The sequence below is a fragment of the Diabrotica undecimpunctata genome, chromosome 3 (genome assembly GCF_040954645.1).
Source record: "Diabrotica undecimpunctata isolate CICGRU chromosome 3, icDiaUnde3, whole genome shotgun sequence".
NCBI lineage: Eukaryota > Metazoa > Arthropoda > Insecta > Coleoptera > Chrysomelidae > Diabrotica > Diabrotica undecimpunctata.
The window spans coordinates 16,258,214-16,274,951 of record NC_092805.1 but is presented as its reverse complement, the minus strand read 5'-3'; the positions used below and the strand labels follow the sequence as shown (position 1 = coordinate 16,274,951).

The following is a 16,738-nucleotide window of genomic DNA, read 5'->3' as shown; positions in this document are numbered from 1 at the left end:
CACAAGTAAAAGAGGGTGGTTTGTAGGCAGGATAATAGATACCTGAATCTTTGGCACTGCTAGCTTTAGTACTTTAAATCCCAAATTTTAGCGACTCAAAACGGAGGTAGCATAAAAAAATTTCAAAACCCCCCTCAAACAAATTCTGGGTGCGCCACTGCTTCCAAAAAACAGAAATATAAAATTAAACACGAAAAAAGCAGATATGTATGAAATGATAACAGTTATTGATTGTACTATGGTTACCTGTTACAATAAAGTACCATCTATCTCACACTAGTGGTGGTCACAAAACAAATCACTTTCGAATTCCCCCATAAAAAAGCCTGAAAGAAATGATAATACATCAAAAACATACTAAATCGATTAAGTGGATTCTTATTTGAAACAAACTTTTGTAAAGGCGAGGACTGAGAATTCCCATCAGTCCATCGACGAATCAATAACTAAGTTTAAAGGAAGATCTGCCCTGAAGCAGTATCTTCCTATGAAGTCAACTCCTGGAACTCTAGGAGAACCAGTTGTTGAAACTGTAGCCAACACCATACGGTCACCAGATGTGTGTCTATGCTTATATAGAGTTTTCACTTTGTTCAACCTACTAAACACCCTAAATTTTCCATGTTTAGGAACCTATATGGTCAATCGGGTAAACGTAGTCAAATTTGAAAATAACACAATGTTAAGAGGTGATATAAAGTTTTTAGTTTCATCCGAAGGAATTTTAGCGACTAAATGGAAAGATACGAAAGAAGTGATGCTGATGTCCAATTGTCACAGTACAACTGTTGGAATTATGAACAGAAAGCTGAAAACTGAAGAAAAAGCTGAGTTCACTTGTCCAGAAGCAATTATTTTTTACAATAATTTTATAGGAGGAGTAAATCTCGTCAATCAAAAGGTTAGCACATATGATATGGACCGAAAATCTGCGAAATGGTGGAGAAAAGTTTTTATAGATTAGTTATGTACGCTATTATAAATTCTTGGATTATTTACAAGGATTTGAATAAAAGAAGAGAACAACAAGGTAAAACAAAATTTTAACTTTTGAATTTTCGTGCGCCACTAACAGAACAGCTAATTAAATTAGAAAGATCGAAATCAAATGTAAAAAGACGATAAGTGGCCGTTGTGGAAGAATATCGAAACGACAGAAACAGATGATCAACGTTGGAGACGATTTGCCACAACAAATACGTACTAAGAAAAGGTGAACTACGACTATTTGTACAGCTTGCAATGTGCCTCTATGCAAAAATTGTTTTTTACCACATCATTCATAAAAAGTAATGTTTTTTGTGTAATGTACTTTTTTTTATTTTGAATATTGATGGTTTGTTTCTTTATTGATGGGATTTATTTATCCCACCATTCAACACTAATGGGACATATATGTCCCATGTCCTTTGTAAGGATACAAGGACACGCAACAAAGTAAAAAAAAGCAATCACTTTGTTAGGTCTCTAAAGTCGTTTTAAACAGTATTATTTAGATGAAATATACAATGAAATCAGTAATGAATGGGTTAATCCCATACAAAGTAATACTAAACCTACCTATACTTATATTTTTAGAACTTAAATTTCACAAACCCTACTCTACCAGTTCTGATCTATATACATGGAGGTACCTTTAAATTTGAAAATGGAGCTTTTGAATATTATAGTCCAAGATTCTTAATGGACTATGATATTATTCTAGTTACAGTCAACTACAGACTAGGACCGTTTGGTAGGTAAATCTAATGACTTTAGTTCTAATACTTTTTTTACTAATACGTAACTATTTTGTGTTTTAAAAGGATTTCTAGCGACATCAGATGGTGTAATTCCAGGCAACTTAGCTATAAAAGATATGCTTCTAGCTCTACAATGGGTACATAAAAACATCAATCTTTTTGGAGGCGATAAAGATCAAATTACCCTTATGGGATATAGTGCCGGATCAATGTCTATTGGTGCTCTCCAAATAAGTCCATTAACAAAAGGTTGGTATTTTTTTCTTATTTATTTCAGTGTCTATTATATTATGGTTCTGTAATTAGCCTTCTTCGGTCCATCTTTGGACATAGACCTCCTAGATCCCACGTGCTTCTTGATATCATCTGCCCCTCTCATTTGGGGCCTTTCTCTGCTTCGTTTATATTCCCACGGTCTCCAACTTATAAGAATTTTGTTCCATCGGTCTTCTTTTTGTCTTATATTGTGTCCGGCAAATCTCCATTTCAATTTTGCAACTTCTTGTCTAACATTCCTCACTTTTGTTTTCTCTCTTATCCACTCGTTTCTCTTTTTTTATCCATTAATCTTATGTGCAACATTTGTCTTTCCATTGCTCTTTGGGTTTTTATGATTTTGTATATGTTTGCTTTTGTAAATGTTCACGTTTGGGTATCATAAGTGAGAACAGGGAGTACGCATTGATTGTATACTTTGGTCTTAAGATGCTGTGGATATCTTTTGTTTTTAAGAATGTAGCTTAGTTTGCCGAATGCCGCCCATGCCAGTTAACTCGTTTTTTTCGCTGTTTGGTTTTCTTTGTTAAGTTTTATAATTTGACCCAGATATATATAATCCTGATCTTGTTCTATTTCATCTTGTCCGATCGTCATTGTGATGTCTTCATCTGTATTTGTTATGATTTTGGTCTTGCTGTAATTCATATTAAGGCCTATCTTTCCAGCTTCTACGTCCAGTTTTTTCATCATTTTGAATCATTCTTCTTTTTTATCGGTTATCAATGCGATGTCATCAGCGTACCTTAGATGGTTCAAGCGTTGTCCACAATTTTTTATACCATTTTCTTCCCATTCTAATCTTTTAAAAATATCTTCCAGAGCCTAATTGAAAAGTTTCGGTGATATTGTGTCACCCTGTCTCACGCCTCTATTTATTTGTATTGTTATACAAAATATGTTATATGAAATATATTATTTCACACTTACTAATTTCGGTCTTAAGCATTTCATATTTTTGTTGTTCTGTATTACTTCTTCTATTTTTATTTCTTGTTCTTTTCTCTTATTTTCTTTTATCATTCTGCTTATTGTTTTATCGATTTCTACATATTCTATAGATTTCCTTTTGCCTTCTTCGTTCAGCTTCCTTCTTTTATCCATAAGCTTCTTTGTTTCTGTTGATATATAGTTCTTTTTTAGATCCTTTTTTGCTATTTCTTTTCCAGATGTAATCATCGTTGCTGTAAGTATGTTGTCTATTTCGTCTATATCTTTATCATCACTGTCTAATTTTTGGGTAAGTTGTACTTTTAATAGGTCTTTGTATATCTCTTTATATTGCCCTAGTTTGTTTCTAGATCCCAGTTTCTAATTATTTTTCTTTTCATTTTATAGTTACCGTCAACACTAATTTTTGCTCTGACCATCCTGTGATTGCTACCTGTTGTGAATCTGTTAAGAACTGTTACATCTTTAATGATATATCGTTCCGTGGACAGTATGTAGTCGATCTCATTTTTTGTGGATCCATTAGGGCTGATCCATGTCCATTTTTGTTGGGGCTTCTTTTTGTAAAAGGAGTTCATTGCGTATAGATGCTTTTCTTCTAGGTAGTTCATCAAAGTAGCATCGTTATCATTTCTCTGGCTGTACCCGAAATCTCCTATTTTAGTTTCTTCTTTGTTTAGTTTTCTACCTAGTTTGGCATTAAAATCTCCAATTACTAGTGCAAGACGATTTTTATGTTCTTCCATAGCCTTTGATATATCTTCATAAAATAGTTCGATATCTTCGTCATCATAAGCTGTCGTGGGGGCGTATACCTGGATAATTTTAATTGATGTTCTTCTTATTTTAAGTATGACATAGGCTACACGATCTGATATTCCTTTGATAATTTGGACATGCTTACTTATAGCTTTATTTATTATAAATCCTACTCCAAATTTACTATCCTTTTCATTTCCTTTATAATACAGTAGATTACCGGATTTTAGCTGTATTCGGTTTTCTTCTTTTCGTCGAGTTTCTGATAGGCCTATGATATCCCATTTTATGTATTATGTTATGGTTACTGGTTTATATATTGTGGTTACTCGTAATCTCAAATCAAATTATGTAGTTTTTAAACTGTATAGGGATAATTCTTTCTTAATTTTTTTTTATTATCAACATAAATAACACTTATTTTTTGTAACAATTCATCCCCTTTACGAAGGTGGGCAATCATCATGAGCACTATAATTTTTGAAGCCACTGCTAAGAGTTGCTTACTACAAAATATATTACTACGTTACTGATTCTTTTGCCCACTACAAACTCTGTCCCAAAGGTATTCTGCGTTTGATAATAGCAGTAGCATGCGTTTTCAAGTTCTCTTGGAGGGTTCCTACCCTTTTCCAGCTCATTTTTTGTACCATGCTTTAACCAATAGATCACTATCTATGTTTGCTCCTCTTAAAGACCTAATTGTATAAACATTAACATATATTCTTACCGGAGACCTATAAACAATGTCAGCTTTTTTACTCGTGTTCGTCGTAGATAAAATAGAGTATGCAGCTCGTTACGTTTTCCACACATGTACCAGTTTTAAATCGTTAAACAGTAAAATATGTCTGTCATGCTTGTGTCATATGCCCTGCGTCGGTAGACGGGACTTTTGTTGTGGACGGGACTTTGTTACCATTGGTCGGTAGCTTCGTTCTGACATTAACTGCGGAAAAGAAGAATTGACAGTTGACATACGAAGAAGAATTGACAGTCGACATTAGATAAGAAATAGAAGAAGAATTGACAGTTGACGAATGGTTCTGGTCTTGGCTAAGGTTCATGCTCGGTGGATAACGCAGATTCAACACTTACCGATAGTGACGTCAGAATGGACTTTGACCGTCTGTCTCAAGTAGCCCATACTCTGCTGACAATAAATCCGGTACAAATATTTTTGAGTACATTAACATTAAATAGTACGTATATTAATGAATGATTTAATAATTATTTTAGGTTTAGTAAAAGGTTATATAATGCAAAGTGGGTCACCGATAAGCCCACCTATTTACCAAGATGACCCTGATATTTACGCTTTTGCTATGGGTAAAGCTGTGGACAAATATTTTAATTCAACAAATACACAAGAATTGTTAAATTTACTTCAAAGCGTCCCAGCTGAAATTATACTTTATGAGCCGGTTAGTAATAATTTTTAATCGAATTAGAAATTTTTACATATTTAGGTATCATAAAGATTACTTAAAAAGATCTTTAAAAAAGTGTAACTTGACATATGATTCCATTTAACATTTAAGTACAAATTGGCACCTATAAGCCTTTTTAATAACTACGTCACCGAGTCTTCATAAAACTGATGAAAATAGTTTAGTTGCACAAAAAGTATTAATAATTAAACTTTTGTGGTTCAATAAAATCGATTTTTTTTATATATTTTGCAGATGTTCGAGCAGAAATACAATTTCAGTATTGGAAAAAATCTTATTTGGATACCAAGTATGGAAAAATCAGAATATAAAAATGCTGTAATAACAGGTTATTTATCCGAAAAATTATTAAGTGGGGATTTTGAACATACGCCTATGTTGATGAGTACTGCCCTAGAAGAATCTGTTGGATTAGTAATGGGTGAGCAATTTAATTATACTATAAAAAATCGCATAAAAATAAAAATATTACCTACATCTTGAATTTTTAAAATTAGACATATCTTAAGAATTAAATTAGTATTTAAATAAGTAACTTACCATTATGTAAAATTATAATGGATTCATTTTTGATTAACCTTTCCCAGTTTCTCGCTATACATTTTATCGTAGACGAACTCAACGAAGTGTTAAGTACCCTAAAGACACGAAAGGCTCCAGGACTCGATGGGATACCCCATAAAGGATGTAATGAAATTGTTTCATACTTTTATAAAAAAAATGTACCTTCTTTTTACCGATATTTCAGGAATAAGTACCTGTAGTTTCTCATCACAACTGGTACTCTTTGTGTCAGAATCACTAGAAATATGAACAGCAGCCAGCGACCGCCTAAAAAAGTAAGGTTGTATTTTTCCAAAATGTGAAGTACAATGTTTAATATGTTACTATTTCTTTCCACTCCTATTTTCTGGTAGATATTCAGAACCGGAGCTACAATAATCCGCCCAAGATTCATTTTCGGACACATATTATGACATTGCAAAACAAGATAATTATAATTTTAACTGATAAAACTGACATTTAACTGTCACCAATACCACAGAATAAATAACAATCAGAATGCCCACTCTCAGATGCCGCCTTTGAAGTTTGTCAGCACGCGATCGCCATATTTTAAACGGAAACATAGACTCGAATTGAGAAATTTGTGACAAGCTACGACAGAACTGTAATTTAAATTTTAAGAGATTAATAATTTAGTAAATTTGAAATAATTTGATCTATTCTTCAACAAAAAGTACGAATAAAATACTGCATATTATGTCTATGGTTATCGTAAATAAATTAAACCGGGTTAATTTTTCTATGCACAATAGATAAAATTTTACTGAACAGCACTGGTTCCGACTAAAACATGGCTGATTCCGTCTGCGCGAACGAGATGCGCGTACTTATTTCTTCAAGCAGAGTGGGCATTCTGATTGTTTACTATACTGTGCCAATACTCTCACTGTTCACTGTAGTACATGAAACCATATGATTCTAACCTTAAAGAATTTCGTACACTTGGAACTATATGACTGTGGCGCTATCTGTTAACGAATGGCAGAACTTTCAATACCATTCTATGCAGAATTCAAACAACAATAGATTTCTATTAAAAAACAAATTTTGTACAAATTGTTGCTTGGATCCCTATGGTTCTCAGCCCTCGATTGATGTAACTCTACAATATCGCATGACAAAATCCTATATATGGAGTACATGGAGTATTCCTACATGGTAAGGAAGTCTGGACGTTGACAATTCGCTCGTTACGTGAACTTATAGAAATTATTAAAAAAATGAGAAAATATCGTATCTTAGATATACATTCAGCCACGGGAGATACAACTTCCTTTATATGTAGTTTGTTTTACGAAAAATGGTTAAGTGCTTAATGGTTACCTGAGTTGATGCTATTGTGTATACAAGAGTCTCTATTCTTTCTCTCTTTCCTTCACACTTTTTACAGGCTTAGGACTGTCAGCAAAAACTGGCGTGTTTAAAAGTTTTTGCTCTTCCTAATCGGATATCGTTAAAAATGTACAGTAATAATAGTTCTATTTACAGTATATACATACAAACGAATACATAATGTACAAAAAATAGATGAATTGAAAAAAAATGTAGAAAAATATATACAAGTTATTATTTACAAAAAAAAAAAAAATACCCAAAATAACCAAAATATATTTATGAATTCCTAAATACCTAATTCTGTTTCGCTGTCGCTACTCTCTTCAAGATTAATAACAATTGGTTTAATTATGTGATTCAAAGTAACATATGAATTTTCTACGTTCATTACATGGCGTACTGAAATTTTCCAACTTTCTGGGGATATATCATCAACACATTTCCTTATTAATTCGACTACACTACCACTTCAAGTCGGACAAACATTTTGTGACCTAACATTTGACTTTAGTTGGTGCCACATATGCTTTATGGGATTAAATAAACAATAGTAGGGCAGAAGCCGCAACACTGTATATCCCATGTCCTCGGCCAATGCGTCACAAACATATAATTTTTTAATAGAAAATTATTTTAACACTTCTAACAGTTCATTTTTTAAACAACTTTCTTCAAAATATATATCGTTTTCTAACAGGTAGTTTTGAATTTCAATTTTCGTGTTATTTGCACTTGGAGACTTATGTAATTGACGACTGTGGTAACTTGCATTGTCCATTACTCACACTATTTTGAGGAAGGTTAGGTATAAGACAATTCTTAAACCATTGCTCAAAAAGCTCTGCTGTTGTATCCTCATGGTAGTCCACGCAGGAGTCTTTAATGTTCTTTGCAGAAAGCCATAAGGCATTTGGGACCCAACCATTTTCTGATCCTGCATGTAAAATTGTTATTCTTTTCCCTTTGTTTGATGGAGCTTTTGTTTGACACCTGTTGGAAGAATCGGACCATCCTTTGGATGGTGTTTCATGCGTGTCAAAGACTAATGCGGCTACAGTTTATTTGTGAATCATCATTAGTAAGCCGTTGTTTTAAAGCATCTAATGTAGGTATCCGTTGCTCTTCGTACATTGTGTAAATTTTTCGTCTTATTAAGTCCTTATCACTTTCGTCAATACATTTGGTAGAACCGGCATCCTTACGCTTCCTTCTTGACTTAAAGGGATTTGATGTAATTCTTTTTACTGTGGTTAGAGGTATTTTTGTTAAATCAGATATTTCACTGGCAGCAGTATTAGCAGTAAGTCCTCTTGTAAGTAAAGAACTATATATTGTTTTTATGATTTCTCTAGCGTCAGCAGATAAATGCTTTTTCTTTGCTGGAACACTGGAAGAAGCACCATAAATGTTTTTCCACGGACGCCACATAATGCTGTTTTATAGGTATAAATAGGTATAACACTGGTAACACTTGTAACACTTTCAACTAAATGAAACAAAATGTATATTTAAAAATTTCTCATCGGTTTTATATTCTTTTACAAATTATACAGAATAGAGGGAAAGAATAGAGGTAACCTGTATAATTATTCCAGGAAATACTTAACGATCAACAAATTTATTGGGTCATTAAAAGATCAACCATTGATAGTGAAACTCACTGTTAAAATGTTTACAACTTTATGAAATAAAATGTATTCTAATCGTTTTTATAATTTTATACGATTTTTTAATCATTTTTATATTACCAGGAATTTATTATACAAACAAGATAACGACACTCCAGAGTAGCTTCAATTTTACCTGAATACTTACCTGCTCAACTAATGTTGACTAAGCTGGGGTACTTGCGGTCGGGTTTTATTGCAATCATTAAGCACTCAACCATTTTTCGTGAAATAAACTGTACCCAATAATAAAAAGAAAAATAAAAGGAAAACGCAGTCTTGACAGATGACAAATAACATAAGTACTAACATCAAGGAATGGACAGGACTAGACCTCAAAACCTTAATAAGAAAAGCCCAAAATAGAGATTAATTTGAAGAAGTACCTGCCAACCTTCATTAAGGACAGGTTCTAAAGAAGATTTAGTTGTAGCAAAAGTTAAGAGTCTTCTCTTTTTAAGAAAATATAGTAAAAGACAACAGAAATTTTTAAAAACAGAAAAAGGCCTTGTTTTTATATTTTTGCTTTTGTTAAAGTTTTGATTTTTCCTTTTAGACATTAATGAACATATTCAGGATGCTGCCTCCTACGATCAAGATGTTCGTAGGATCATAAATCCAAGGTTAAATATACCTCCCGAAAAGCGTGCACAGGCTGGCCGAGAGTATAGAAGCGTTTATACCTCTTCGAATTTTTCGAATGATATACCAGCGTTTTTTAAAGTAAGTATTCTTAAAAAATAATAATTGATAACATATATGTATTTTATAGATGTCGGTTTGGTAGTTTGTTGCATACATAGTTTGTTAGTAATGTATTGGTTAGTGTTTAGCGTAGTAATGTCTGGGTACTCGGTAGACTGAAACCTCGGAAACTCTGAAAAAGACATCAAAACGGATGTCGAAAGCTCGGCTTCATGATAATCGACGTGGTTCAACCCGGAAAACTGTTAAATTTAATATTAATTCTATTAATAGTATGGATTGCTCGATGAAGAAGTTACTACTTCGAAATTATCATAATAATTTTAAAAATACTGTAATATTTACTGTATTATTTTTAATTTTAAAGAATTATTTCTTTTATTGTAGTATGCAGGCGAGGAACTAATGTCAACACCAGCCATTCACCATGCAGTACTTGCATCTGCTTATGTTCCAGTATATTTCTATCAGTTCTCTTATAAAGGACCTATGGGACATCTACAACCTTTAGACATTGCAGGTATGATAGAAATACTAATAAGTAATACTAAAATACATATAGAAAAGAAATTCAAACTGAACCGACTTCGATTTATACAGCAGAGGCTATTGCAATATATGAAGCTTTATTATATGTAGCTGAAGTTGATTTTGCCCATATTATAATTTTGTCTGACTCCTTAGCAGTGTTGAAATCTATTGGTAAATATGGACCACCAAACTTACAATACATTTATAGAATTAAACATTAATCAAACTCTTTTAACCAAAGGAATCAATATACATTTTCTCTGGATTAAAGCACATGCAGGATTTGAACATAATGAATATGTCGACTTATTAGCCAAAGAAAGCATTTCAACCGATACTAGCATTTTACATAAAGTACCGCTTTCTGATTATTTCTGAGTATTTATTATTTCTTTTTTTTTATTTGGAGGGTGACAGGTTTGGATGATGACAAATGTGAGTATTGTGGAGAGGAAAGTGAATTAGATCATATATTTTTTGATTGTTCTAAAAATACACTCTACTCATCCAAATTTATAAATGATTTATTAAAATATAAAATAACAGCTCCTTGGAACATACTATATTATCACTTGGCTCTGTAAATGTTTACAACTCTTTAATTAAATTTTTAAAAGATTATCATTATAGCAAATTATCATTATAATTCTCTAAAAATTATTTAGTTAATCTTGTTACCTTTGTTTTAAACCATTTGTATAACTTCCTCCTCTCCGTGATCTAGTGTTATTGTGTCTTATATAAATCAATGCCTTGATAGGTCCCTAGGCGAGAAGAGTGTGTCCCTGTTCTCCTAATATCGATGTAATCTTTTATTTTGATAGGGCATTTAGGTAAATTATAATAATGGATACTGTCTTATTCGTTTTGTGTCTGGCTGTATGACGAAAAGTCTAAGCCAAAAAAAAATACTAAAATATTGAAATACATACTAGAATAATAAATATAATTACCTGATAAACAATATATATTAGTACATAAACTAAATGAGCCAGAATTGAGTGACTATATTCTTAGCTGGATTGAATGTTTTTTGATATATCAGTTTGATTAACAGTCCATTTCCATGGAACTCCATTGTTATGCAGCTATCCTACAAAATTGCCATTTTAGTCCTATGTTTTTTAATCTGTTTATTAATTATAGCATTACTATCACAAACTTACACTTTTTACAAGTTGCTGATGACTGTAAGATATTTCGTTGTATATATAACAATATAGATAACCAGATCACGCATCCAGAGCTCTTAGTCGACGTTACCAGACTGGGTTACTCATTCCCAATAGGGTGCTTCCCAACGGCTAATAGAGAACGTCATATGGGTATATAGAACCATAGGGCAGATATGAATAAGAAGTGTGCTGTAAGAAGTGCCCAGAAGAAGGCAGAACCACAGACCCATAAAACTACGGTGGCTCACATCACGGAAAGGGTCTCACCTTTACATGAACTTTTACAGGACCTTTACATTACAAAAGCACTGTCTTAGTTCTGGTCCGCATCTATCTTCAATTTTACTCTCTCTTATGAGTTGAAGAAAGTGTCTATTATGTCTCATTGCATAACCAAAATATGCAGTTTCCACTTTTTAATGATTCCGATCAGCTCACGTTCGTCGGGTTAAAATGCCTCAGTATATTTCCTCAAAAATTTTAATTGTTACTTGCAGATGTTCATTTGTACATAAACGTTGAACGATCGCAATTATAAATTGAATTATTTTTACAGGCATAGGAAATGTTGGCCATGGTGAAGAATTAGCCTACATTTTTGGTGGACGCGGAAGAGTTATGGATGATCTCAGTAATTATCCTGAATTGGACATATTAACAATGAAACGCATGCTCACAATAATTACAAATTTTGTTAAATATCAGTAAGTATTTAGTTTCATTTATTAAACTAGAATAATGCTTCATGATCATGTTTTACTTACTGATCAGTATCTTTTGATATATCTATTTATCTTTATCGTTATTTATTTTATTTAGTGTAGGACATAATCTTTTCTTTGTATATGGAAACTATATATCTATACATTTGTTCTAAGGTAGAGGCCCCAGTACCTGACACTCTAAGGCCAGAAAGACACATTTTCTGATATTAAAACGTTCAGTTTAATTTTACTCAGATTTTTTTGTTCTCTTAAGCAAAATGTATGATTAAGTTTATTACTAATTCTACATGTGAAAGGAGATTTGATTTAAATAAAACTTGCCAAAGAAAATTTATTTTTAAATACATATTTTGTCCCCAATACCTGGCATTGCAAATTTTGCAGAATCCAAAAAAAATACCCAATACCTGACATATCAGCAAAGCTATTTAAATAAAAAAAATTAACTTATTTATTCAAATATCTAATTAAAACAGGAAAACTTTATTATTTCTGTAATTCTGTAGATTCCACCATTATTTAAACTTGCTGGTTCGTTGATCTTCTCCACAATATCAGTTTAATCATAACATATTGTATCCTCTTTATTTGGCAATTTCCACGAATTAAAGTTGCTGTTTACCATAACACTAACAAACGTCTTATTTTCTTCTACTTCTTTTATTTTTCCCGGGTAGTGTTGATCTTCATAAATAACAATAACATGGTCACCTTCTTTTAAATGAGATTTGTTGAATGTTGAAACAATAGCTGGAATGTCATCACCACTATCAGATTCCAAATTTAATTGCTCACCAGATAGAGATGTTTCAGAATCTGAATTTTTCTTGAAATTTTGTTTTGTTTTTTTTTAGAATCTTCTTTTCATCGGAATCTGAAGTTTCCTTGTAATTCTGCTTTGTTTTTTTTTCCTCTCCGTTTTCGTTTTCGCTCTTGCGTTTCCTGTTCTTTGAATTCTTTTTCCATTTTTTTCTTTAAATGGTATTAAAAAAGACTTAAATGTTGTATATTTCCGTTCCACATATCCGAGTCTGCTACATTAAATTCTTGTAACAAGCCAGGGTCAATGTAGGTCTCTAACTTTGTTAAAATGTTTTTTCTTCTGGAGTTTCTTCTACAGGGAATGGATTATTGTGAATTTCTGTATTATTTGATTTAAAATATTTTTGGTAGTTGATTGCATCGGCGTTGAATGGGCACAAACCGGCAGCACGAAAACCATTCAATATAATTTTCGGAGTAATGGATTTCTCTATGGCTTTTTCTAGAGCTGGTCCAAAATTCTCCTTCTTCATTTTTGAATCATTGTTTTGTATTCTCCAATTGTTTACTTCATTTCTCCAGCAATTTTTTAGCCGTCTAAAAACATCTACATCCTTCGGCTGCGTAATATGTGTCGAATTAGGATGCAATGCAATAAGAATAATTTTTCTTTCAGTACAGAAATCACTCATCAAAACTCATCAAGAGGCAAAGTCAAGTGACTAGAGTGTCCATCAACGAAAAATATAATTGGAAACTCAATTTCATTTTCCACAGCCCAAGGATAAAAAACGTTTGTGATATACTCATAGAACGTTTCCGCGGCCATCCATCCACTTTCACTTTCACCCATTGATAAACATTTTAGCATAGAAGCAGATATACCCGGTAGAATCCTTTCATAAGCAAACATCACCATGCCTGGGGCAATATTTCCTGCTGCGTTTGCTGTCATAAGAACAGTAAGGCACCCTTTCTCGTCATTTGGTAGATGGCTGTAGACAGTAAAATCTCCCTCGCGTGTAAGAACTAAACTTCCTTTAGGATTCATATAAAAAGCCGACTCATCAGCATTGAATACTCGTTTAAGATCATTAAAAATGTCGTAACAATTATTCTCCTTAAGGTACGATTTAATATCCCTAAACCAGCAGCGTAAATTTTCTTCATTGACAGATGACCTCCCGGTGGTTAGGTTTTGCGCGACTCTATGTGTCAACTCTGGATGTCTTTGTAGAAAGCAAGAATACCACTTTTTGCCAGGTCTTTCTTTTTTGAAATTATTTTCACGTTTGTTAAGTTTGAGAATTAATTCTACAGAATCAATGAGCTGAAGCTTTGTTGCTGGAAAACCACGATCAGAAATATAAAATAACCATTTGACCAACAGATTTTCTTCATCAGGGGTTAAATTTGTAGCAGGTCCCTTCCTGCATTCTCTAGGGTATTTACCACTTTTTTTATATATTAATGTAGTTCTTAGGATCCCATATTTTTTGCTAGACAACAGGTATTCCATTTGTGGCAACAGGTATTCCGTTGTCAATATCTGCCAGGGCTTGACGTAATGTCTCATTAGAATATTTCTTCGGCATTGTCAACTGAAATACAAAAAAAAATCTAAATTATTAAACAAATATTATTTGGAGCCAGTTGCTGACATATGTTAGTAACCAATATCAGACATGGGTATCAGCTATTGGTACAACATAAACTTATAAAATTTTGGTTGCATTTACAGGGTTATTTACGTGCTTCCTACTTAAATATTCATTTAAAGTATAAAAACATGTGAAACCCAATAGCTGACAACAGTGTCACTTACTGGATACTCGCTCGGATCTTGTACCAGTAACTGACACCCCCTATCTACAACATTGTAACATTGTAACCTTACTTTATTAACATAAGGTAATTTTAACAACAAATAAGTACATTTATATTACTGTTAAATGGATCTACACTAAAAGACTTACCCTTTAAATACACATTAACGTCACACACCCAATTTATATAAACTATTTTCTTAGCGTGTTTGCTTAGTAATTTCGGCAAAACGTACACTTTTACGTCACTTACAAAACTAGTCAATGCCACCAACCTTAAAATTTATTTTATCGGCGCATTGATGGCAACATATTCAAAACTATTACCCAAGGAAGCAAAGACCGCCAATACTACAGACTATACTGTTTCAAATAGTCTTAGTACATAAATAACAAATTCTGGTGCCGCTTATTGGGGTACTGTCAGCAATGAGAACCACTACCTTAAATCCATATAATTTTAGGTCTTACTCTTGTTCATTCAAATGCTTTTCCTTACTGGGCATGCGCAAGTCAAGGGACACCTGCGCACATTGAGACTTAATCTGCAAACTATGTCACAAAGAACCTGAAAGAAGAATCTTTCTTTAAACCACTATCTATCAACTGGGTAATATCCACAAAGTGTTTTTGGAGAAACAAAATACTTTTGGAAACTATCAATTAACTCGGAAAACATTTAGTAGCCATTTACTAGACCTGTACAGTCTAGGTACAGGGTTCCAGAATTCTGGATGGAAGATACCAAGTCTGGAGACAAACCAATCGGCAGTATGATTGATTTATAACAAATAGATCTCAGGATTTTTATGTTCGGACCGATCCCTTATACCCTAGCAGGACAAACTTTTGTTTATTTTATTATTCCAATTCTTTTCCAGTTTTTCTTTCTCAACTAATGCTACAATGTAATTTTTAATGTATTTGAAAGTGTGTCTTAGTCACATGCCAACATCGGATATCTATTTCACGTTAATGACTAATATCTAACTATTTACTAATTTTTCAGAAACCCTACCCCGACATCTGATGATTTATTGGATAATGTTATTTGGCCACGATTTAACGAAACTACGCTGCAATATATTAATATAAGCAACACTTTGGAAATAAAAGAGAGTCCGAAGCATTACACTAAAGTGAGAGAAGTCCTCGATAAGTATAGACAACGACCATTTATTGTGTTTTAAGTATTTATATGTTACATTATAAATATATTTTGTATTTTTTACGATTTTTTTACATTATTAATAATGTACCTGTGACGCAATAAAAATTTAGATAAGGATATTTGTTTTTAAAGATTTGCATATTAACGGGTACAATAAAAAACTTACGAGATCAGTAGTGTAATTCAAAACAATTAAAAAGTATAGAAAATAAGTACGACATCACAAAAACATTCAAACCGTCCAACACATTGAGATCTATCCTGACCAAAATCAAACCCAACAACAAACAAGAAAGATCAAAGAACTGCATCTATAAAAGACTCTGTGAATGCAACAATTTTTATGTGGGAGAGACCGCAAGGTCACTAGGCGTCAGATTAAGCGAGTATGAAATAAACATCAAGAACGGGGACTTCGACAAATATCAGATACGCAAACATACGAACGTCTGGTACAACGAATACAGAGTACAATGGAAACATGCTTTAATAATCATGAAAACATGAAAAAGAGAAAAGTCAAAGAAATAACTTTCATCCTGCTTAATGAAGAAAAATTATAGCGAACCCATCAGCCGAATGTAGCAGGCCTTCGTTGCCAATACTAAAAGAATAAGTTAATAACAAGAACATACCAACAATAGCAGATTAATAGGTATTAATAAGTCGTAACATACCATCTACAAACAATACATATGCAACACACAATACACAAACATATAATTTACGTTAATACACTTTACACAAAAATATAATAAAAAAAAACACAAAAACATAATTTGATATTATGCGCGTATGCGTCTATATTCTTTGCTCATATATTTAGTTTTCTTAGTCAGTTCATAACTCTGACTCTAACTTTATTGACTATATGTTATACGCCTTGTAGACTATTAGCAAATATGAGGGTATCATCTGGGTAGCGGAAGATATTGGGGATTGTAAATAAAAATGAGAATTTAGTTTATACTCTAAATTTTGTAGTAAATACTCCACGTGGTATGAATAAAAAACAGAAGTAGATACCCGGCTTAAGTAGGTACTCTTATATACAGTTTGTTGTAAGAATGTTCTCATTTTTGATATGAATAAAAA

At 32.6% G+C, this 16,738-nt stretch overlaps 1 protein-coding gene across 1 annotated transcript in view; it reads left to right on the top strand.

Annotated features, from left to right (window-relative positions):
* The window catches only part of LOC140435683 (uncharacterized), a 125,126-nt gene extending 109,368 nt beyond the window's left edge, over positions 1-15,758 (top strand). Inside the window, 8 exon segments of the mRNA XM_072524404.1 lie at positions 1,579-1,735; positions 1,806-1,991; positions 4,968-5,152; positions 5,414-5,600; positions 9,305-9,471; positions 9,841-9,973; positions 11,716-11,863; positions 15,482-15,758. Coding sequence (XP_072380505.1) covers positions 1,579-1,735; positions 1,806-1,991; positions 4,968-5,152; positions 5,414-5,600; positions 9,305-9,471; positions 9,841-9,973; positions 11,716-11,863; positions 15,482-15,662 — 1,344 coding nt within the window. The 3' untranslated portion in view covers positions 15,663-15,758.
* Positions 15,759-16,738: the final 980 nt, after the last annotated feature.